Here is a 23,259-nt window from a genome sequence, read left to right as displayed (position 1 = left end):
AAGGAGGTTGAATATGAATTGCGACTCATTTGAAAGCAGCGGTGAGTGAAGTGCCATGAACCCAGCTTCAGATCAACAGCAACTGATGCGTTAAATGAATGTGAATGCTACCGTAGACGACTGATTGACTGCGTTCATTCAGTTTCGATTGAATGAAATGAAATTTTACTGCACTGCCAAAGTGTTGAAGAATGCTGTGGTACTTTATGGTTTATTGTTTACCGGAGCTTGTCTTATGGCGTCTTTTTTACCACTCGCTGTTTACTTATGGAACGGCGAGAAGATTCTACCGTTTGGAGTCGTTCTACCTTTCATTGATCCTAACACGGTTGATGGATACCAGATAAACTATATGTACCAAGTCAGCTGTATTCTGTGGACTCCTCCCGGACTTACTGCGTCTCAGAATATTTTCTTTGTGTTTATGTTCAATATCTGCATTCAATACGAAATTTTGATTTTAAAACTAGAGGATCTGGATCAGTTGATTTTAAGTAATAGAAAGAAAAATGTGAATCCGGATGTTCTCAGGAAATTAGTGGAGATCATTCATTATCATCAACGTTTAAATCAATTCATTGCGGATATTGAGAGTTTGTATGCCCTGCAGATCTTTGTTGAAGTCAGTTCGAATGCGTTGCAGATCGTGATGACTTTGTTTGTGTTGAACACGGTACTAAATATCAGTTAGCCAGCGACAGCCAGTTCTTCAAAATATTTTCTTTTTATTAGGACAACTGGATACCAGGTTATTTCATTTTCCTTGTTTCGACATTTCAATTATTACTTCTGTGCATGCTGGGAACACTGATCGATATGCGAAGTGCATTGTACATGGAGCGACTTTATAGCGTCTCTTGGCATGAAATGCCCAAAGTACAGCAGAAACTTTTTCAATTTATGCTTGCCAAGTCCCAGCATTCGATGCTGCTGACGTACGCGAGGATGACACCGTTGAATATGAATTTGTTTCTTTCGGTAATCGGTTGGTAGGTTCTGGGTGGAAAAATTCCTAATTAAGCCGTAATCTTGTTACAGGTATACCGGATGATCTACTCAATTCTTATGATGCTACAGAACATGAAAGAGTAAGGAGTTACGGGTCACACAAAAGGCAGTCAGGATTATGAAGGCTACAAATTTCAGCACATGCAGTGTTCTTTATTTACCACTATATGAACTTGTCGATTAAAATGATAAATATACGTAGATCTATTTACTTCAATTATTTTCAGTTTCTTTTCAAGTCCTTCCCTGTCACCGTGACAAGCAGAAAGTTGAGCAAAGCGAAATTGATTCTGGCAGAGTTTCTGCGAGCATTTTGCGCGATTTATGCGAGAATTCTGGCAAAGGATTCGCTCAAATACAACAACCGTTTCGGACAGCAGCGGTTAAACTAACCGATACTGCTCACTTTTAGCCAGAATCCAGCCAGGTATGTACGGCCAGGATTTCTGTAAGCTACCTGCCACATCTTTGTCAGATGTTTTGCTCGATTTGTGCTAAATTCTATTGAGGGAATGGTTCGGACTTCGAAATAAAAACGTAATAAACGATTACTTAGCGAAAAAGAACATTTGGTTATTAACCGTGTGTTTCTTTGATAAGAGTTTTCTACTAACTGATTGTTGTTGTTGTTGATGACAGGTGCGCGCGAAGGGGTTTTGCCGCATTGATCGAATGACTACGGCACTGTCCACCTCAACACCCCCGCTCAATTCCCGGAGCCCATTAACCCAAGGCTGGCCCGATGTCTCTGGAATGCTCCCGGCGGTAATCCCTTGGTCAGGATATCAGCGAGCTGCCCGTCGGTCGGCTTGTAGCGTAAAGCAACTTATCCTCGCTGGATCAGCTCTCTTACGAAACAATACTTCACGTCCACATGCTTCATGCGACCGGCGTCCCTTTCGTTTTCTGCTACCCTTATTGTCGATTGATTGCGTTCATAGTATGGCATAGGCCCTTTAGGCTCCCTGCCCAAATCCTGCAATAGTCGCTTCATCCATATACCGTGGCATACGGTCACGCTGAGTGCAACCAGTTCGGCTTCGGTCGATGACAAGGATACGGTCGGTTGCTTTCTTGTCAGCCAGCCAACTGTACAGCCATTAACCCGGAACACATATCCGGTGAGTGATCGCCGGTCCACCGGATTATTGGCCCAGTCGGCATCACAAAACGCTTCCATAACCGGTGCCTCGTTGTTTCCTCGAAATTCCAATCCAAAGTCCAACGTGCCACGGATGTACCGCAGCACCCGCTTCAGGTTTACCCAGTGCTACTCCGTTGGGCAGCTCTGGAATTGGCTGAAGGAATGACGGCCGCACACAGATTGGGCCGTGACATCAGGGAAACGTACATGAAACGGCTTCTCTGATCGTTTGAACTCTTCTCCTTTCGGCAACCGCAAACGACACTCAATCGGCGTGTAGACCTTCCAGACAAACACGCTGACTGATTCGTAGGTATCTTTCCTCGACGACACTTTTAATCCGCATTCCGAGGAAACTCTTCACTTCCCTCAGGTCCTTCATCTCGAATTCGCTGACCAAGGACCTTTTTATCGCCTCGATCTCCTTTAGATATGAACCGATGATCAAAATATCGTCTACATAAATCACCAGAAACAGCAAAACGGTTTTGGTTCGCTTCATGTACAGGCACTGATCACTCGCTCCTCTCTTGAATCCCAGCTTCTCGGCGAAAACGTGGAACCGCTCGTTCCAGGCCCTCGACGCCTTTTTCAGGCCGTACAGTGAACGGTTCAAGCGACATACCAAACCCTTACCTTTCTCGAATCCTTCAGGCTGGATCATATACATCTCCTCAGCGATCATGCCGTTCAAGAAGGCGGTCTATACGTCCATTTGATGGACCGCCATCTTCTCGTGGTTTGCGACCGCTAGCACCGCTCGAAGTGTGTCTAGCTTCGCAACTGGGGAATAAGTCTCGGAGTAATCAAAACCATACCTTTGGGTGAATCCGCGTGCTACGAGCTTAGCTTTGTAGCGATTCTCGTCGCCGTCGTCGTCCCGCTTCAGTCGGAACACCCACTTGCAGGTAATCGGGACACGACCTTCGGGAATCTTCGTCAAGGACCAAGTGTTGTTCTTCTCCAACGCTTCCATCTCCTCCTGAACGGCTACTTCCCACTGAGGCCAGTCGGATCGCTTCTTCATCTGCATCAGCGAACTCGGAAGATTTTCCACGAAGCTAGCTGTACTGAGAGCGAATCCACTGTAGTCCATCTCGAGGTCCCGTTGCCTTTCCGCACGCTGTGACATTCGGCCGGCTATGACGGCACTCTTTCCGCCATTCATCATCTTGCTGGTTTTCCGCCGTGGCTTCTTCACCATTTTCCCGAATCGTTTCCTCAACGCAACTATCGAAGTTTTCCTCGTCCACAAATTCTTGCTCAGCTACCTCGTTCTCGACATCACTTTCGGCATCAGCTTCGTGCTCGATGTCCGGCATACGCACATAGTCTTGACTTGTCTTCCTCTCCGGAACCAGAGAAACTCCACTTCTACCGTTCTCGACGAAAACTACGTCACGCACGACCGCAACGGTCTTTCTTTGCGGATCCTATACACGATAGCCATTGTGGGAATAGCCAATGAACACTCCTCGCCATGATTTCGAATCCAGCTTCCTCCTGTGCTCCTTTGGAATGTGCACATAGACATCCACTCCGAATGCACGCAGCTTGTGCACATCTGGCTCGCGTCCTTCCCACACTTCGAACGGAGTTTGCTTACTGTTGAGAGCGCTCGCTGAACTGCGGTTGGACAAGAACGCCGCAGTCTGGATCGCCGGACTCCAGAACTTCTTGTCGATTCCGGAATTCTCCAGCATAGAGCGCGCCTTCTCCACCAGCGTCCTATTCATGCGTTCGCTGACGCCGTTCTGTTCCGGCGTGTAAGGGATGGTCCATTCGATTTGAAATCCTTTCTTCTTGCAGATTTTTCGGAACGCGCCCGCTCTATATTCGCCGCCATTGTCACAGCGGAACCGCGAGATCTTGCTTTCGAACTTTGCCGACACGTAGTCTTCGTATTCCTTGAACTTGCTGGTGACTTGGCCCTTGGAGCTCATCAAATAGACAACGGTGAACCAACTCCAATCATTGATAAATGAAATGAAGTAGATCACACCATCAATACCCACGGGCGACACCGGACCACACAAGTCCAAGTGAACCAGCTCCAAAACTCGCGACGATTTTCTACCCTCACGCACGGAGAAAGGCATTCGAGTTTGCTTCCCGGCGATGCACGAGTCACAAACGATTTCGTCGCTGCCCTTCGTTCCGGGCTTCACATCAAGTCGAACGACCATCTTGTCACGCACTAATGTCTCCCAATTTTTCGCGCTCAGGTGGCCGTACCGGCGGTGCCATTGTTCGAACTCTTTTGCTACACGACCGCACGAGTAGAATGACGCCGCGATGCTTCGCGACGATCGACTGCCCCTGCTTGGCAATAGCGATCTCCATCGGCTTTTTCATCGGAATCAACTCATTAAAAAGTTCACTGTCGTTTGCGATATGATCCGACGAGCCGGAATCGATCATCCACGTCACTTCTTGCTTCTTTGGGATCGTGTCCGCCACGCCACACCTTTTTCTTCAGAACCGTAGTGCGCACTCTTTTTCTTCTGCGAACATTTAGCGACTCTGTGTCCCTCTCGGCCGCAACCAAAACACTTCCATACTTTCTTCTGTTTCTGCTGAGGCTTCCGAGCTCGTGATCCGGAGAAAGCTGCTGCATCCTGTTTCATCGAAATGGATTCGACATCTGCACTCTTCCTCTCTGTTTCCTCGTCAAGCAATCGACACTTCACGAATTCCAGCGTCAATGTGTCTTCCGGCATCGAATCGATGGTTGTCACGATCGTCGCATACGTTGAATCGAGCGTCAACAGCAGGTGACAGACGATATCGAGGTCACCAATGCCAGCTCTGGTGGATTTGTACTCACGAACGATCCAGCTGCTTCTTAAGATGCAGATGACTCGCGATGGCTGGATGTTGTTGGCTCGAATCAAAACTTGTCGAAAGTAAACAAAGTTCATTTCATATCGTCAACCTGGTTCCCAGGTGGTGAAATCAACGGGGTGCTGGAGCGTTGCCAAAAAAAAATTATTTCCTGATTAAATTTTACTAAACTTCCCAGTTTAACTCAACCGGAATGCTGGCTGGTTCTAATTCGTATTCCGGCTCCGGTGTCACAACCGATTCAAGTTAGAATGTTTAAGGGGTACCATTTCGATGCGGCTTAGCCGCATAACCGAGGCCTAGGAACCGAAGCGGCGCAAAGCCGCTGAGGATCCGCCGGGCGAGGTGGCCACCGACCCGCCGTCGAAAGCAAGCGAACCTGTGATCCACTCGTTTGCCCGGCTTACTCAAACATAGGGGCTATCCCTAGTTTAAGTCCGACTGAGCGGTAGCGAAGTCGGACAGCACGCGCAAAAGCGATGTGGCATAGCCCCATTGGGTGCTGGACACAAAATAAAATTGGCAACCCTGGCAAAATGTAAACACAAATGAACACTCCGGATGAACCTATCGTCAATTGACATTTCGACGAGTTTTGATTCGAGCCAATAATATGGGCCCACTCGCGATGCTTCGCCTTAGGGGTTCATTTGTCATGGATGTATTCGAGCTGACCGTCGTGGATGCAGGAAACCAACAATCATCGGCATCGCTTGTCCTTCTTCCTTTTCTCCACGGCTTTTGTCTTCTGCTGGCGCTCCTCAGCCATATCCTCCGCCTTGATCTCAAGCTCCTCTACTTCCGCCACCTCTTGTTCCATGCAGTCCATCTGCTTGTGCTCGTCGAGCAAGGCCTGCATTCGAAACTTCCATGCCGGGTAATTCAGTGGCACACGCGCAGAATCGCCCTCTCGCTCCATGTCCGTACTGTGCCGTACCGCGCAAAATTTTTACTTCCGACCGAACTTTCGTTACTCGCGACTACTGGAACCCATAACCTTTTGAGGGAATGGTTCGGACATCGGAATAAAAACGTAATAAACGATTACGTAGCGAAAAAGAACATTTGTTTATTAACCGCGTGTTTCTTTGATAAGAGTTTTCTACTAACTGATTGTTGTTGTTGTTGTTTTTGATGACAGGTGCGCGCGAAGGGGTTTTGCCGCATAGGTCGAATGACTACGGGATCGTCCACCTCAACTAGTTGATAATGAAACGAGTTATTATAATACCTGAATAATAACAAAACCTTTTCAACCTTCCAATGACAAAATTCGCTGTATGGAGGTATTCAATAAGGTATTGATTTGGTATTTGTAAAAATCATTGGAATACATATATAATACTAAAATAAGGTATTATACCTCATTGAGGTATTAGGCAAGTATTGAAGAATGTTTCTTCAATACCTGCTTAATACCTCAATGAGGTATTAATAATCAATTAATACCAGGTTTTGGTATGATACCAGAAAATAGTATGCTCAGGTTATTGGCCAGTTATTTTCTCCTGGTCGGGGAGAGTCTGTGGTCGGAACTGCAAGTTTCCAATCGTTCGCACACTGGATAGGTCATACCTTTTGATCGGGTTCGTTACGCTGGAGATTTGAAGACTAACGTTTTGTGATTTGTTTTCGATCTTGGAGGTTTCGCCTGTCCACTTCAGGCAAAGTGGATTCTTTGGTCCCTTCAACCCGAGCTCGTCTGCTAAACTCTGTTCTAGAAGCGTGAGTTCTGAGCCGTCGTCCAGGAATGCGTAGGTTCGAATTGCCTTCGATGGACCGTATAAAGTGACCGGAACTACTCTGAACAAGATCTCCGACTGCACTTGGTGCACGTTGCAGCTTTTCTCGTAAACGGCGGCTGCTGTAGGAGATTCACCAGATCGAGGGTTTTCGTAACCGTGAAGCAGAGGATGGTGCACATATGTACAGCCGTTCGTTCCGCATGGTTTTTCTTGTTTACATGACCCGTTGTGCTTACGCTGGCATTTGCGACAAAGTTTGTAAGTTCTTATTGTCGCCCACTTCGAATCGTAGCTTAAGGCCATGAACTGTTTGCATTTGGCCAGCATCGTACAATCCCCTTTGCACGCCACGAACTTCTTGATGTCAACGATGGTTGGTTTCTGTGGAGAGTTGACTGTTTTCGAATCCTTAGAGTCTATTTCCGAGTGAACATTCAAGAAAACATCCTGCTTAGTACCGCGAAACCGTTGATCGCTGTATACGGTATCTACGACCGCACTTGCATCCTCTGCTGTCTCGTACAGCAACGTACTGAAATCCAATAGGTTCGGTGTAGGGTTATTCCTTGAGAATCTGGCCCAGCTCAGCTTCAACGTTGGTGGCAACCTCCCTACTAACTCGTATCGGAGCGATGCATTGTAGACGAAGTCGCTAACCTCACATGCTTGAATGGTAGCGACCAAATTCTCAACTGTCAGCGCAAAGTTCACCACTGTCTCCAATTTCTCGATGCTCGGCGACGGCAATGATCGTATCTTCTTGATAACCGCCTGCACGATTGCTTCTGGTCGTCCATAGAGCATCTTGAGAGTTGACTCCCGCAACGTTCGATGGGTGGAGCAGGTGACATCTTACTGCTTCCAATGCTCTTCCTTTCAAGCACTTACGCAACCGTAACATATTTTCCTCATTGGAGAATCCGCACATCTGAGTAGACGAGGTAAACATCGAGAAGAACAGCGACCAATCTTCCGGATTACCGCTGAAGTCCGGCAGATCCTTCGAAACTGCCTGGCGTGCGGCGATTTGACTTCGATTCAACAAACAAGCCGTGTCGTCACTAAGCCCATGCGCTGGGAGGGATGGTCGCCCAACGGGGGTGGAACGTTGACCTGGTACAAACGCATTCGCTTCGGCCCATGATCCAGCCTCCGGTGCGAGAGCGACTGATTGTCGTATATGGGAGCTGCCGAAGATTGGCCGAGTCTCTTGTTGGCCGGAAACACGTTGTGGGGGTCGTCGGAGTTGCATATTAACTTGGGTCGCACGCTGCTGATCTGGAACCGGAGCCTGGTGCTCTATAGACGCAGCCGAGTTCCTCGGTGGATGTTTCTCTGGTTCCTCGGCTTCAGATCCGCAGTCAACCTTCTCGCCGTATCCATCCGTATCGTCTATCCACTTCTTCACCTTCGGCATTGATACTGATTGGGGTTCACTAACAATCGATGAGCAGTCGCTACCGCCCTCTAACAGAATCTTGTACTTGAGTTCTAAATATCGTCGTTACAACTCCTTTTCCTCCTCTAACCATTGTAGTTCCAAAGCTTGTCTCCGTTTGGCCTGACTTCCGATGCTGCTTGCCTTGCTCTTTGACTGTACAGTGGATGTGGTACTGCTTACGTTGGGGGTATGCAGAGGGGAAGGGGTTAGATCCTTTGCGTGTTCGCAGTTCATGCAGATCCAGCTCACGTCAGCAATCCCTTCTGACACTTCTACACACGAGAAACACACGTTTTGTTTTTCTCGGCGGTATCCTTTTCCTTAGGATTTACTCCCGGCCGGTTGGATTCATTGGTAACTTGATCATTTACCTGTTCGCTAGGGGGAGGATGGACAAACACTTTAATCGCCGAATCCTTAGCGTTCGTTTCGTCCTTCTGCAGCTCAGTCGTAGTCGCTTGGACGTTGTGACCGTCAACTGCCACGTCACCACCTGGGGTGACCTTATCGGCCGTCTTCTTGCTGGATCCGGATTTGGCTTTCCTGGATGACATCCTTCCTCCGTGAAGCAATTCTCGTAACAGCATTTATAAGATGTTGCCGGACAGCAGTGAAAACTAGCAAATCTATGAATCTTCTTTATTCGTTGTGAATCAAGGTTGGATTATAAATTCCTGCATGGGGGATAATCTTGTGTTAGGATTAAGTTTTAGGGTATAAATACAAATTCTTACTGTTAATGTTTTCGCTGCCGTACAGAGCTGTCTAAATCTTACCCGTACAGTAATCAGTCCAATCAGTGTCCTAGCATTTAAGTATAATAGTATTAGAGATTCACGGTAATCAAATAAGCTAGGTTGGACTACTAACCTTAATGACCTGTTCGGTTTCGAAGTCTATTTAAATTGTAATTTAAATGTGCTCCTAATGGTATTGTTCGCACTGTCTTCGATCTGTACTGTTTCTCCGTATCAATTGTATCCGTACTGTTTCCTACCCGCACTAACTCTGTCCGTACCGTAGCTTTAGATCCTGTTAGGTTCAATTTTAGGTATTTAAAAACATATAATATGATTAAACTTACCACAGTACAGTTAGGGTAGATTTAGTTAGAAATGGGAACAATTATTTAACTTGAGAATTGGTTTAATTTATAACAATTGTGAAAATGAGTTCTAGCTCACGCTACTTTTTACCGAATGATTTGACTTTTTTTCTTTCTTCCTATCTGACTGTCTTGTCCGTGACCGATATTCGTGTCAATCCCTCGAGAAAGCGAAGGGCGCGGTTTGTTGATGTTGATTTGCTGTATGGGCGCCGAGGGGCTCGCTGAACTGTATGGCGCTATTAACAATAAGTGAATGCGACTAAAGCAGAACAGCATAAAACACTAGGGAAATATTACTCAAGTTAGTGAGGTAAGCAAGTGAATTTAATTTTAGTCATCACACTCTTTATGGGAACGAATGTTCAATGTCCAAAAGCTTTCGCAAACATTGCAGTATTGCTTGTTTATTTTGACAGCAGTTTTTGGAAATTTGATGGCAAGTTTTCTTTTCAGGTTCGAAAGAAATAACTCCTTGTTTGTATTTGATCTAGCAGGAGATTTTTATTTTAGATCAATTGCAAACAGAATCCGCTGGATATATGACTATAAGTATTTAGGCAGGATCCTTTCTACTCAATACTTGTATGTTTTTCCACTGGCTGTAGTCCACTTTGTTCAACAATTAGCAGGTCATTTTTGGTATTCTTACTTCATCCATAATAGACGCAGTTGTTTCCAACTTTACATAAGTTTTGGGACGACTACAAATATATTGTATCTCTGCTTTTAGTACATTTCAGTAAATGTTTATACTGATATCTCGAAAAAGTGTATTTTTTTTGCTGATTTTCAGCGAAATATTTTTCGAATCTCAGCCAACAAATGAGCTTTTACTAGGAGCACTCGGCTGTTCAAATTTCGGCAAAAGTTGCAAAAAAACATTGAAATTCGGCAAATAAAACGTGTGTATGCATTTCGAATTCATTTGCATAAATCCCGATCCCAATGAGCTGTTTCGAACGCAGGAATTGAGCAATAACGCCGAAATCAAAATTGTATTCCCTTGATCGGTTCTACCTGTACAAACTATGAAGATCGCCAAAAAGACGTGACCGAATGCGCTGAGGCCGAATAATTAAGTTTAGCCGGGACCGGGCAAAGAAAACCACCGATTCCAGGAAACCTTTTTGATCGTGCCGAATCGAAAACCCATCACGCGGTTTGGCGGCTGGCAAGAGTGCAACCACTCAATTGAGACGACGAAATGTGCAATAAAGACAGAACATGACGTTGCATCAGACCGATTCAAACGAAGTTAGAATTAGCCCCTTGCTGTTGTTCGCAACTTTCGGGTTTTCGCAAAGAAGAAACGCATTGCTGCCAATTACGTAATCTTCCAAATTCGAGATAAATCATGCGTACCGAATCGGAAATTGACGCACGATACATCGGCAGATTGGACTGAATCATATCCTACATCTGGATGAAATTATAAGGGAGCCATATCTGCTGGCCGCGCCGAAGCTTTGATCCATGTTCGGAATCGCTCACATTCCGAACCGTCTATCCAGCAACAGCAACAGTCGTCGTTAATCCACTCGATAAATCAAAACACATGTTCCCGCCGTCATTCGGCCCATATTTGTACCTCTGCTGACTACTATGTGAGCAGCTGCGTCGTAAATTCGCTCCCAGCCAGAAACCGAATAGCCAAAGGGCGCAAAAAAGAAAAATACCGCAGCGCAAAATTATCGACACTATTATAATTCAAATTTTTAATCCGCTGCTCGATTTCACCGCCATCCCAGCACCACAATAGCTTCGGTTCGGCAGCCGGCGACGGTCAAACAGACAGACGCTAAATCGCCACAGGCTACTTGGATAATCGCAAATCGATTTGTACTGGCTGCAGCCTCCCTCATCGACGCCGCCGCCACCACCGCCGCCGGCGGCTTCAGGAGTCAGCGAATTGTCATTTGCAGAAAATCAATTTTTACCCCCAATCGAAAGCCGATTGAGAATGACAGAAATATGGGCAATAAATTAGTGCGGTCTGATGGACGAAAAAAAAACAGCATATGCTAATCGCCACCGTGCAGCTTACATACTCATATGCACTTCAGCCGCCGCTCCTTCGGCTAATGCGGATTTACTATTCCTTCATCTATTCTAGTACGGGGACGGGATTTATAGCTCGTAGAATATTTATGCCTTCTCATGTAACAGAGTCTCACTGCTAAATCTTCTCGCAAGTGTAATCGGCGCTTTTCAACTATTCCGGATAAATTCCGTTTTTGGGAATGTCCCCAAACACCACCGGATGCCGTAACCATCGCCATTGTACATAGATGTGGGTACGGAACATAGATTTAGCTACAGCGCTAGAGAAGTGAATGGGTGGCGAACCGAAAATTCGTACTAAATAACTTATTATCTACAAATATTTAATGACACACGTGTCAGTACGCTGGCGTCTTGCTGTAATGCCGAGAGGGAGTATAGCTAATGACATAAGTTCGGGGCTAGACTTGAGAAATTGCTGCATAAATCTGTGCGGGTATACAGACATCAAGCCATTGTTAAATATTTACTGCAAAGTGTAAACTTTGAACAAAATGCCAATGTTGAGCTTGACTATATTTAACCGAAATAACAACGGATAGTAGTGAGGCTATGGTTTTGGGATTCATAATTTATTTCGCTGGTTGGTGGAGGTCCTACCCTCAACGGCGAAAGAGAAAACCTAAGCCGGCCAGCACAGGCTTTGTGGTAATAATAATAATTTATTTATATTTTAATTACTGACTTAAAATGTGTTCTCAGCAGGAATGAAACATTGAAATCTGTTTCGATCAAAACATGTTTTTATCATCTGTGATACCTAAAACAGAAGAAAAATCTGTGAATACCTGCGTGAAATTTACAAAAAAATCTGTGAAAAATAGTAGTCATTATCTATGAAATTTTTTACAATTTATTAGAAAAAGTACTATTGCCAAGAATCTATCATCTGTGAAAATTGTTTGAAAAATCTGTGAATGTGGCAACCCTGGATGAGCATTGAATTAGTCCAATTAAGCTCAGTCGGAATGCTGGCTTGTTCTAATTCGTATTCCGGCTCCAGTGACACAACCGATTCTAGTTAGAATTGGTTTTGTCCCTGGAGCCAGAATACGAATTAGAACCAGCCAGAAATCCGGCTCATTTCGTTTGAACTTTACTGGATTCCGGTAACCATCCGATACCCTTCAGGAACCTCTGTATAAGGTGTACCAGTACGATGCACCGAGGCCTAGGAACCGAAGCGGCGCAAAGCTACTGAGAATCCACTGGGTGAAGTGGCCGCCAACCCACCGTCGGAAGCAAGCGAACCTGTGATCCACTCGTTTGCCCAGCTTACTCAAACATAGAGGCTATCCCTAGTTTAAGGGCCGATTTTTTCACCCTCGCTTAACGCTTAAGTCTGGTTTAAACGTACTGAGCGGTAGCGAAGTCGGATAGCACGCGCAAAAGCGACGGTGCATAGCCACATTGGGTGGGGGCATCACAATAAAATTAGCAAAGAGTAAATAAAAATGAACAATCCGGATGAACCTATCGTCAACTGACATTTCGACGAGTTTTGTTTCGATCCAATAATAGGGGCCCCATGGCTGTGCGGGCCCATATTATTGGCTCGAATCAAAACTCGTCGAAATGTCAATTGACGATAGGTTCATCCGGAGTGTTCATTTGTGTTTACATTTTGCTAGCGTTGCCAATTTTATTTTGTGTCCAGCACCCAATGTGGCTATGCCACATCGCTTTTGCGCGTGCTGTCCGACTTCGCTATCGCTCAGTCGGACTTAAACTAGGGATAGCCCCTATGCTTGAGTAAGCCGGGCAAACAAGTGGATCACAGGTTCGCTTGCGGGTCGGTGGCCACCTCGCCCTTTGCGCCGCTTCGGTTCCTAGGCCTCGGTTATGCGGCTAAGCCGCATCGAAATGGTACCCCTTAAACATTCTAACTTGAATCGGTTGTGTTACCGGAGAGAACATTCCGGCTGAGCTTAACTGGGAAGTTTAGTAAAATTTAATCTGGAAACAAAAATTTTCTGGCAACGCTCCAGCACCCCGTTGAATTCTAACGATTTCACCACCTGGGCGCCATGTTGACGATATGAAATGAACTTTGTTTACTTCCCACTGAGACGTCCAAAAAATTGTTTCAAAATCGTTCAACATGGGTCCAACATTGGACGTTCGTTGAACGGTTATTTGGACGTTGTCCAAATTGGTCCAACGAACGTCCTTCATTGGACGATTTTGAAACCAACCGTTCTTAGAGGGTTTCGACAAGTTTTGATTCGAGCCAACAACATCCAGCCACATGGACTTAAAAAATTCTTGGCGAATTATTTCGAGCGAATCTAGTCGCCCACAAAAATTTGGCGTTGAGATGACAAGCGTAATCAACGTTTTGCGAGTTGTTGTCGTAAGAATGGCGCCGTATACGCCGGAACACAACGGTGTGGCCGAGCGGATGAACCGAATGCTGGTGGAAAGAGCGCGGGCGATTCTCTTTGGTTCCAAGGTGGACAAAAAGCTCTAGTGCGAAGCCGCATATCTAGTTAACAGAAGTCCAGTAAGTGTTCGTCAATGCGGAAAGACTCCCACTAAGCTGTTGGTAGACCGCAAATTTAATATATCTTAAACTTGCTTCTGGGATAGTGCGGCGTACTACCATGTACCGAAAGAGCAGCATCGTAAGAAACTGGACAGTAAGCTGGATATAACAGTCGACTAGCTGAATTTTGATTCAGTAGAGGCATTCGAAGGTCTAACCGATTCTAAGACAGAACCAACGGAAGTTTATCTGCGAGTGGTCATACAAGCTGATCACAACCGTCGGAAATGTGTAGCACCGATATGGCACAATGATTACGGTATGAGTTGTGCTTATGCCTTGAGTGTAATGAATTTCGTAGAGAGCTTTCCGGACACATTGAATGACGTGAAGAAACGCGAAAACTGGCCGCATTGGAGAGGAGATGAAGTCTCAGAAGAATAAAACGCGGTCGTTATGTGAGCTACCAGAAACGCGTTAAACGCGGTAAGGACGGCGGCGTTGATCGCTATAGGGCCAGGTGGTTTTATACAACGATTCCGGTATGATTATATCGATACTTTGTCTCCGGTAGTCAGGTTCGACACAGTTCGGTCAGTTTTGGTCGCAGCAAACCAGGAACGTCTAGAGGTTTACCAGATCGACAATAAACCGGCGTTGCTCAATGGAAATACTCTATGGTTTGGAACGAGAGATTCCACGAATTAACGACTGGGGGTTTCAATCGTAGCGAGAATGATCGATGTCTATATATGCAAGGAGAGAATGAGTAGAAGTTGTTCCTGCTACTGTACGTAGACGATATTTTGGTCACTGGCTGGAGTCTGACGAACATCGTGAACGTAACGAAACGTCTTTCAGTTGAGTTCGAAATGTTTGACCTAGGACAGATCGGGAGCTTCCTAAGTATATGCCAAAAGGAGGATGTACAGAGTCGAAATTTTCGGATCATTCTGCGTGCGTACCTGAAGTCTTTCTCATAAGTTCGTTGTGTATTCCGGTTCTGATTGTAGAAATTACGTAGATGACAGGCGATCAATTACTGACTGAGTATTACGGGTATTCGTCGACACAGGGATGTCGCTGATACGTAAGCAATGGAAGGTTGCTTTATTGCCAACAGAGGCCCTGTGTTCAGAGGCAGGCGAGGGAATTTTGCTGTGCCTATTGTTGTTCAACCAGGGTGTCATCGTGAGTGACCTATTTCGAGGTTAATCAACCTTTCATAAGAGGGACTGAAGAACCGAAGGATAGTCAACGCCTGAAACATATTGACATTGAATTTAATTCTACCAGAGAGGTGGTACAAAAACGAATTTCGATTTCCTACATTCCGACGGATCTGCAGTTGTCTGATATGATGTCAAAAGTATTGACAGCAGGAGTGTTAGTACGCTTTAGGGTTGCAGAAATTGAACAGTGTTGAGGATCAATATCGCCAACGAGGTGCAGTGAAAGAATGGCAGCTCCCACGTCCCAGTGAACCTTTATAATAAGACGATATTCTTTTCATGAATAAACACGTTCTTTATATTTGCTCTATTAACACGCGGTATACGTTTCTCGCGTCCAAATTCCCAAATGCTAATGACTGGATGTTGTTGGCTCGAGGAAAAACTCGTCGAATGTAATTAAAGTTCGTTCTATATCGTCAACCTGGTGCCCAGCTGGCTGAATTATTAGAGTTCAACGGAGAGCTAGAGCGTTGCCGGAAAATTTTTATATCCCAGGTTGTTCTCAGAAACTTCCGGCCGATACCCTTCAGGAAATTCAGTTTAAAGTGCACCTGTACAATGCGGCTTAGTCGCATAACCGAACCTTGGAACCGAAGCGGTACAAAGCCGCTAAGGATCCGCCAGACGCAAATTGCTGCCGACACGCCGTCGGAAACAAGCAATCCTGTTATCCATTCGTATGCCTGGCTTACTAAAACATTGGGGCTATCCTTAGGTTTAGTCCGAAGTCGGACAGCACGCCTAAAAAGCGAGGTGGCGTAGCCACATTTGGTGATAGAATTGAAATACGACGCGAGCAAAATGTAAACACAAATGAGCACCCCGGATGAACCTATTGTCAATTGACATTTCGACGAGTTTTGATTCGAGCCAATAATAGGGGGCCACCCCAATTCAGTTCCACAAGATGACGACACGAATGAACAAGGAATGAATTAAGTTCATGTTTGACAATTCTCGGTGGTTTGTTGACATTGTCAGTTGCGTCAGTTGCTCTCATGTAAACAAACCACCGAGAATTTTCAAATGAAGTTCATGCGGCCATTTTGTAGGGTTATATCGATTATTACAGTGAAGATAGTCGTATGGAGGTGCATCAGTTGCATACAGACAGTCAACCGGAATGGATGCCAGGAATCTTTAACAACAGAAACAGTAAGATTTCTAACAGCTCATTGACAACCGCAGTAAAGCCAAAGAAATTTGGTTGTTTTCATCACGAAATATCAAACCTCAGCCGATTTTTGCAATTTGAAACTTTTTGTTTTCTTCACGACATAATTATGCACAATCCCGTTTTTCAACGGGAAAAGAAGGGCCTCTCTAACTTAGACAACAACGTCTACAATTTTATTGTATTTAAAAGCAGTATGCAAACCTGGGGGAATCTTTCATTCTATTATGAAAAAACTAGCAGTGTACCTGAAAAAACTCAAGAATTCGACAGTGACACTAGCGCATTATGGCGGATCAATTCACATATATTTCCCTGTGAGGATAACTACAGTCGTGTCCAGCGGGTTGGTCACTTTTTCACGGGACAGCTAAAAAGACCTCTAATTGAACCATTGTTGCATTCGGAGTTAAATATATTCAAATTCATTGAATGAAAATTGATCATATTCAGCCGCATTCATTTCCAATATTCAGTGACGCTGCTGAAAACGTCAAACGAACAAACCGCCCATTCATCCATGCAGATTTTCATTCGTCTCCGATTATTACACGAAGCGACCGTGCAGCAACGAATCAAACGCATCAAAGTAGGCCCTGGCACAATGTAAGCGATATGATGATTGTTGTTTCATATGCTTTATCGGGATTTGAAAACATTTTCCTAGATAATGTTGTACGATATTCAACTGAATGAATAAGATGGATAGTTGAATGAATATTTTTTCTATTCATCGCGAGTCGCGTCAGGTTCATTTTCAGCCGTCAAAAAAGAGCTTCGATTATTTTCAACTCTGGTTGCATTAGTTACGGCGACGGCGTGTTGTTTTGCGAAAACACAAGAGATTTTCGCGTGAATTAACAAAGATAATAATTTAAGGTCCTGTTGAACTATATAATCGTAAAAACATGATCGAAAAGAGAAGGAAAAGAAGCCGAAAAAATGTTCCGAAGCGCAAACCTGATCATTGCACAGCTAAGCGTCCACGTGAGCCGGAATGCACAACTTCAATTCCACATTCTGGCGACAATATTATTTGGGTTATTAATTTTCAAATAATCTGCAGTATTCATACTCCTCAATTAAAAGTTGAACCGATGACTTTCTAGGCGTGTACATTGTTTTATTTAACCTCGTTTATAGTGAACTATTGTAAAATAATCGAAAAAAATAAAATATTGGATATAGCTTGAAAAATATTTCGCCAGGCATAAAATCATTAAAAAATCAAAACATTGATATATAACCTTTCCAACGAATGCTTGTTTTTCAAAATCAATGCAAAAATACCAATAGTAATCGCATGCAATTTTAACTATTTTTCAAGCTAAATCCCGAGAATCCCTTTGTTGCTTATTAATAAGCAACTGCCATGGCGGCATAATACTTGATGCGAATGACTAATTAGAAACACGTGGAAGCCTTCAAGGTCCGCTACCCCATAGTTCCCAACACACCGTCTCACCCAGCTATCACATCCTTTCAACCCTTCGACAGCCATCACGATAGCTCATTCCCGTGTCATTTATACGTTCGATAGGATGGCCAATCGCAGATCTCTGGTGGAGTTTGAAAAGATTATTCACTGGCAGCATATATTGCTGAAGCTGATCGGCTGTGACATGTACAGTAGTGATTTTTCCGTGTCCCCTCTGACATGCTTGATCCTATTCTTGGCTACATTCTGTATGGTGATATCCTTCATCGATCTGTACATTTTTCGGAACGATATTTTCAACTTTATCTTCGTTTTGGTTACCATCTTCTACGGAGTGATTGGCTGTACCCGGCTTGGGGTTGGTTTGACAGATTCAAAAAAGACCTCGAATATGTTGGAAGTTGCCGTTCAAACCTACCGCCAGGCTTCGTCCGATTATCGTGAACAGGAGATCTTGGAAAAATACACCAAAGTATTGAAGAACGCTGTGGTACTCTACGGTATACTTTTTATAGGTCTTTGCCTTCTGACGGCATTTTTACCACTCGCTGTCTACCTATGGAACGGCGAGAAGATTCTGCCATTTGGTTTAATATTACCTTTTGTAAACCCAGACACGGAAGACGGATACCAACTGAACTATATGTACCAGATAAGCTGTGTTTTGTGGGTTCCTCCCGGGCTTACCGGATCTCAGAACATCTTCTTTGTATTCATGCTCAATATCTGCATACAGTATGAGATTCTGATTTTAAATCTGGGAGATCTGGATCGGTTGATCTTAAGTAATAAAGAGGGAAATGCGAGTTCTCAAATAAACAAGAAGCTAGTGGAGATAATTCGCTATCACCAACGGCTGAATCGATTCGTGGCGGATCTGGAAAGTTTGTATACCATGCAGATATTTGCAGAAGTTAGTTCGAATGCATTGCAGATCGTGGTGACTATGTTCGTGTTGAACAATGTAAGCAATATTATCTATTTTAACATCCGTTCACTCCTTTCAAACATTGCCTTTCCGCAGGACTTCTGGATGCCAGGATATTTTGTAGTCTCCGTCTCTACATTCCAGTTATTCCTTCCCTGCGTCCTGGGTACATTGATCGACATGAAGAGTGAGTTATTCGTGGAACGAATCTACAGCGTCTCCTGGCATGAAATGCCTAAAGCGCAGCAAAAATTGGTTCAAATTATGCTTGATAAATCCCAGCATTCGAAGCTGTTGACTTACGGGGGAATGACACCAATGAATATGAATTTGTTTCTATCGGTAATCTCGCACAATAGTTTGGCATACGATAACTCACTAAATGTTTGTCATTTTGTAGGTGTACCGGAAGATCTACTCCATTTTGATGATGCTACTTAACATGAAGGAATAGTTTGGTAATCATACGAAATACTCGAACTATCACTAGGAAAGTGTATAATTTAAACAACTAAACACACAGCTCCTAATATTTATACTAGTAGATGTATGAGTTATATTTTTTTAAATGCGTACTAAATTAAGGCAACCTAACACGATTACATAGACGCGTGAAAATGTTTTTAATAGCAAAGTTAAATTGTCTATTTTTGGAAGCTTTTTCAAAGGTTCAACAACATTTTATTGGCTTCAACTAATGAGCAAAAGAGATATGCTCGATAACTGCTTCACAGTTACTGGTCGTGTGAATATGACTGGTTTATAAAATAATCACAAACGGTTGCAAAGTACTATTTTGCCACTTTTTATATTGCACCTGGTGGTTCCCTAAGACCTCTGATTTTTCTGATTTATTTCCGAACTATCTCTGGGACCATATCTTGCAAATTTATTGAAGTAGTTAAATGCAAAAGTGTGGCGCTTTTTGTCTACTTTCTCTTTCGATTAATACACCGCAATGAAAGAATTTCAATAATTTAAAAATACCTATTGGAAGATTGTGATTTCCACTAGCATGTTATGCAAAAAGTTAAGTAAATGCGGTCGAGGTACTAGTGGAAGTGAATGTAAACAAAAAGGGCCTCTTTTTGACATTTAGGATCATTTTGATAAGTTGGTTGTATAGTTTACACTACACGGTAAAAAAACTTTACCCATTTTATGTATTCAAATTGCCTATTTCGGAAGTTATTCGAGCTGTCAAAAAATGGGTATTTTTTTGTTTCTAACAATGAGTACTTTTTATCCATTTCACAACTACTCGATGAGGTAATGTCAATGGGTATATTGATCTTGATAATGGGTGAAAAATTCTTAAGCATTATTTCAAGCGAGTTAACCTGCAAACTAAGGATCGTAGTGGAACCTGCAAATTATCGTCCTGCATCGGAGTCCGTGGTGGAAACGGAACATTTCAGCAATACTCCGAAAACAACGTCTGTTTAGACTACTGAGGATGTTGAAAATATGCGCCAGTTCGGTATTTTTAGAGCAGCCAAAAGATCCAGCCATCAAAAATATATTATCCAGTTGGCGGTTTTATTTTGTTAAGTAGTTTTAGAATAGGATTTCTATCTAGATTCTCATACTTTTATGTGGACACAATAATGTGAAATGAATGTTATTTTTTTTTAATTCAGAAATAATTCTATTTGACAGTATTTTTCATCCTGGCGCGAATTTCATGAATGGGTATTTTTTACGCATTTTGTTGTAACAGTTCTGCGAAAAATAATGGGTGAAACATACCCAGGTCGACGTACAAGGTCTGTAGTCATTTATGGGTACAAACGCTTTATCCATTTAATGGGTTATTCCACTTTTATTGAAAATTAGTAGTTTTCTACGCATTAATGGGTACTTGATTTTATCAGTGTATCATAACCTTGGCGAAATTTCACTTGCAAAGCCACGTGAACACATTTACTGGAACAGGTGCTGCAACGATTATTTCCACAGGATAGTCACTTATTGAGTAATTATGCAGACATCAAGGATTCCGACACTATACCGGTCAACATCGGTTGCATTTAATTACTTTGCTGCATTTCATTGGTTTATTTCAAGCTCAGCAGTACAATAGCGTAGCTATGTGTTTGCATAACGAACGTCGATTGAAGAACAAAAAGAATAATCAAAATGCTGATTAACACTTAATATGAAATCGTTTATTTTTATCGTTTTTTCTTCGAGCGAAACTGAGTCAGGTTCCAAACCCCAAATGCTGTCAAAATGTATGAACTGACAGCGGTTGGGGTTAGAACCTGACTCAGTTTCGGAGTCAAGCAATTTTTGTTTCCGAGATTATGTTTAGCAAACTTCTGGCAGTCATCTGATTTCCTTCAGGAACCTCTGTTTGCGGCTTGACCGCATAACCGATGCCTAGGAACCGACGTGGTGCAAAGCCGCTGAGGATCCGCAGTCGGAAGCAAGCAAACCTGTGATCCACACATTTGCCCGATTTTCTCAAACATAGGGGCTATCCCTAGTTTAAATCCAACTAAGGCCCGATTTCTTCACCCCCGCTTAACGCTTAAGCAAGGTTTATACGTACTGGTGAACGAAAATGTAAATGAGAATGAACACCCCGGATGAACTTTTTGTCAACTGTCATTTCGACGAGTTTTGATTCGAGTTAATTTTCCATCGTTGGGTACAATTCAATCTGGCTGCTTGAAATGAAGAGCAGTGTAAATGCGTTTGAGTGATCCATTTTGCTTCACTTATAAACTTAAGGAAGTTAATTGAGAACATGTTCTGGTTTGATTAGAAGACATACCCATCACATTAAAATAATTGGTTTATTAAGGGAACTAAAAACCAACAAATTCCTCATTATTGCATCATTAACCATACCCAGGTAACCAACAAGCATTAGTGTATGCAGTAAAGTAGCGTAAAATTTGCATTTCGGATGCTTCTTGCAGTACGATAGCATTCGTTACGCATAACTGTTGTTAATCAGCATTCAAAAAACTAGTTAAAAACTTCTTGCCAGTAAGCAGCATTCTGAATGCACAACAGCAGTAAAAAGCATTTTCATGGCACAGCAGTAATGTAGCCGTATATTTCGCCAAAAGCGACTTTTAAATAGCATTTAAAAAGACTTAAGTGCATATCAAGTAGCCGTTAAGACGCATTCAGCATGCTTATTGGTTACCTGTGTATGCTATTTTTGATTTTTTCGTATGCAGCTGGCGTTAAAAATACGTAGTCGAATATTTTTCCAGTTTTTTGTACGCAAAACAAACTATTTCATGAAATTTAATTATTAAGACCACACCTCCCTCTGAACTACCTCGATCACTAACCGTTTCCTGGAATAACTGTCAAACATGCTTACCCACGTGGCTAAAATCTGTTGAGAGTAGAATGGTAGGAGAATGTCGAACAGTCTAGAAGAATTCCCTCTCAGACCTCTACGACCAACTTACCAGAACGCCGAAGTGAAGATAAATTCTAGTGAAAACACACTAAATACTCTCCCGCAACCCAATTGTGCCCATTTCTTTTTCTACAGTATGATTCATAAGGCGAAAAGATACAGATAACATCTTAGGGAGAGAAGGAGGCAGAAGCATGGGTAAGTAGTGGTTTACCCCTGCTTGGGTTCTAATATATATATTTGCCCGGATGACCCTAGATGACAGGGCGGCCTGGATTCTATCAAGAATTTCGCATTTTTGTAATCACAACAAACATACAAATTCGTTTCACAGTATATTCATCTAAAATTATCTCAATAGTGCTGCTGCTGAATCGTCACTTATTTGCTGCTACTAGCGGCGAAAAAGGCGAATGGTTTTTCAGCTTCCGATCTACCGGGTCCGAATTCACTCGTTTGGTTGCTATACATTTAAGTGACATTTTTTAAAGATAAGTTCCGGGGTTTTCAGCTCGATCTCTCGCATAATATTCGAAAGGAAAATTCTATTCTGACCTAAATTACGAACGTTTGTATGTGCAAGCACTTTTATGAATGCAGCTATATTGTAGTTTAACCTCATTGCGGTCATGTACATACATATATATAAGTCGTTTATAGATTCGATAGTTGATGGTTAACCTTCTTTACTCTATAAGTTACTTGTTACAAGTGGTATCAATGTCTTGAGTTCAGATTAATCGTCGATTGAACGCAGCGTACCTCAAGGTTCAACATCGCATGATAACACCATATTCCAGCAGTCATTTTCCTGCATCTCGATAAAGATGTCAAGTCATGCAAAGAAAAATCAATACAGTTACAAAGAGGCTTACGGATAAATATTCCATATTCTGAGACGATTGTTGGTTCTTTTCAAAGGAATAGTCATCTTATTTACTCCCGTCTAGATCCGGACAGTGTCCGGAGATGCTGATACTTTCTAGAAGTAGTTGGGTGCAAGGTTCTCTAGTCACGTCGCATCGTATAAAAGACCTCTTGTTGAGTAGGATATAAATCGCTTCGGAATATTAAATTGTCAGCTGAATTATTTATTTAATATCAATTGGCTGTCTGAGAGCGATGCCATGAAGGAAGAGATACTGTCTACTTTAGTCGTTAGTTTAGTATCGATGCTGAGCTGATTTATGGGTAGCTTCTGTAGCTTGAATGCACCTTGTTATCAAGTCAGAACCATGCTGGTGCATAAACAAATATACAATT

At 43.2% G+C, this 23,259-nt stretch overlaps 1 protein-coding gene across 1 annotated transcript in view; it reads left to right on the top strand.

Annotated features, from left to right (window-relative positions):
* The window catches only part of LOC131683603 (odorant receptor 67d-like), a 125,016-nt gene extending 105,868 nt beyond the window's left edge, over positions 1-19,148 (top strand). The window contains exons 2-3 of the mRNA XM_058965720.1: positions 18,708-18,953; positions 19,012-19,148. Of these exons, the coding sequence (XP_058821703.1) occupies positions 18,717-18,953; positions 19,012-19,065 (291 nt within the window). The 5' untranslated portion in view covers positions 18,708-18,716 and the 3' untranslated portion in view covers positions 19,066-19,148. The remainder of the gene's footprint in view (positions 1-18,707; positions 18,954-19,011) is intronic.
* Positions 19,149-23,259: the final 4,111 nt, after the last annotated feature.

The sequence above is a fragment of the Topomyia yanbarensis genome, chromosome 1 (genome assembly GCF_030247195.1).
Source record: "Topomyia yanbarensis strain Yona2022 chromosome 1, ASM3024719v1, whole genome shotgun sequence".
In the NCBI taxonomy this organism is placed as follows: domain Eukaryota; kingdom Metazoa; phylum Arthropoda; class Insecta; order Diptera; family Culicidae; genus Topomyia; species Topomyia yanbarensis.
Note: the sequence above shows the minus strand (reverse complement) of the source record. Positions and strands in the feature narration are given on the sequence as shown.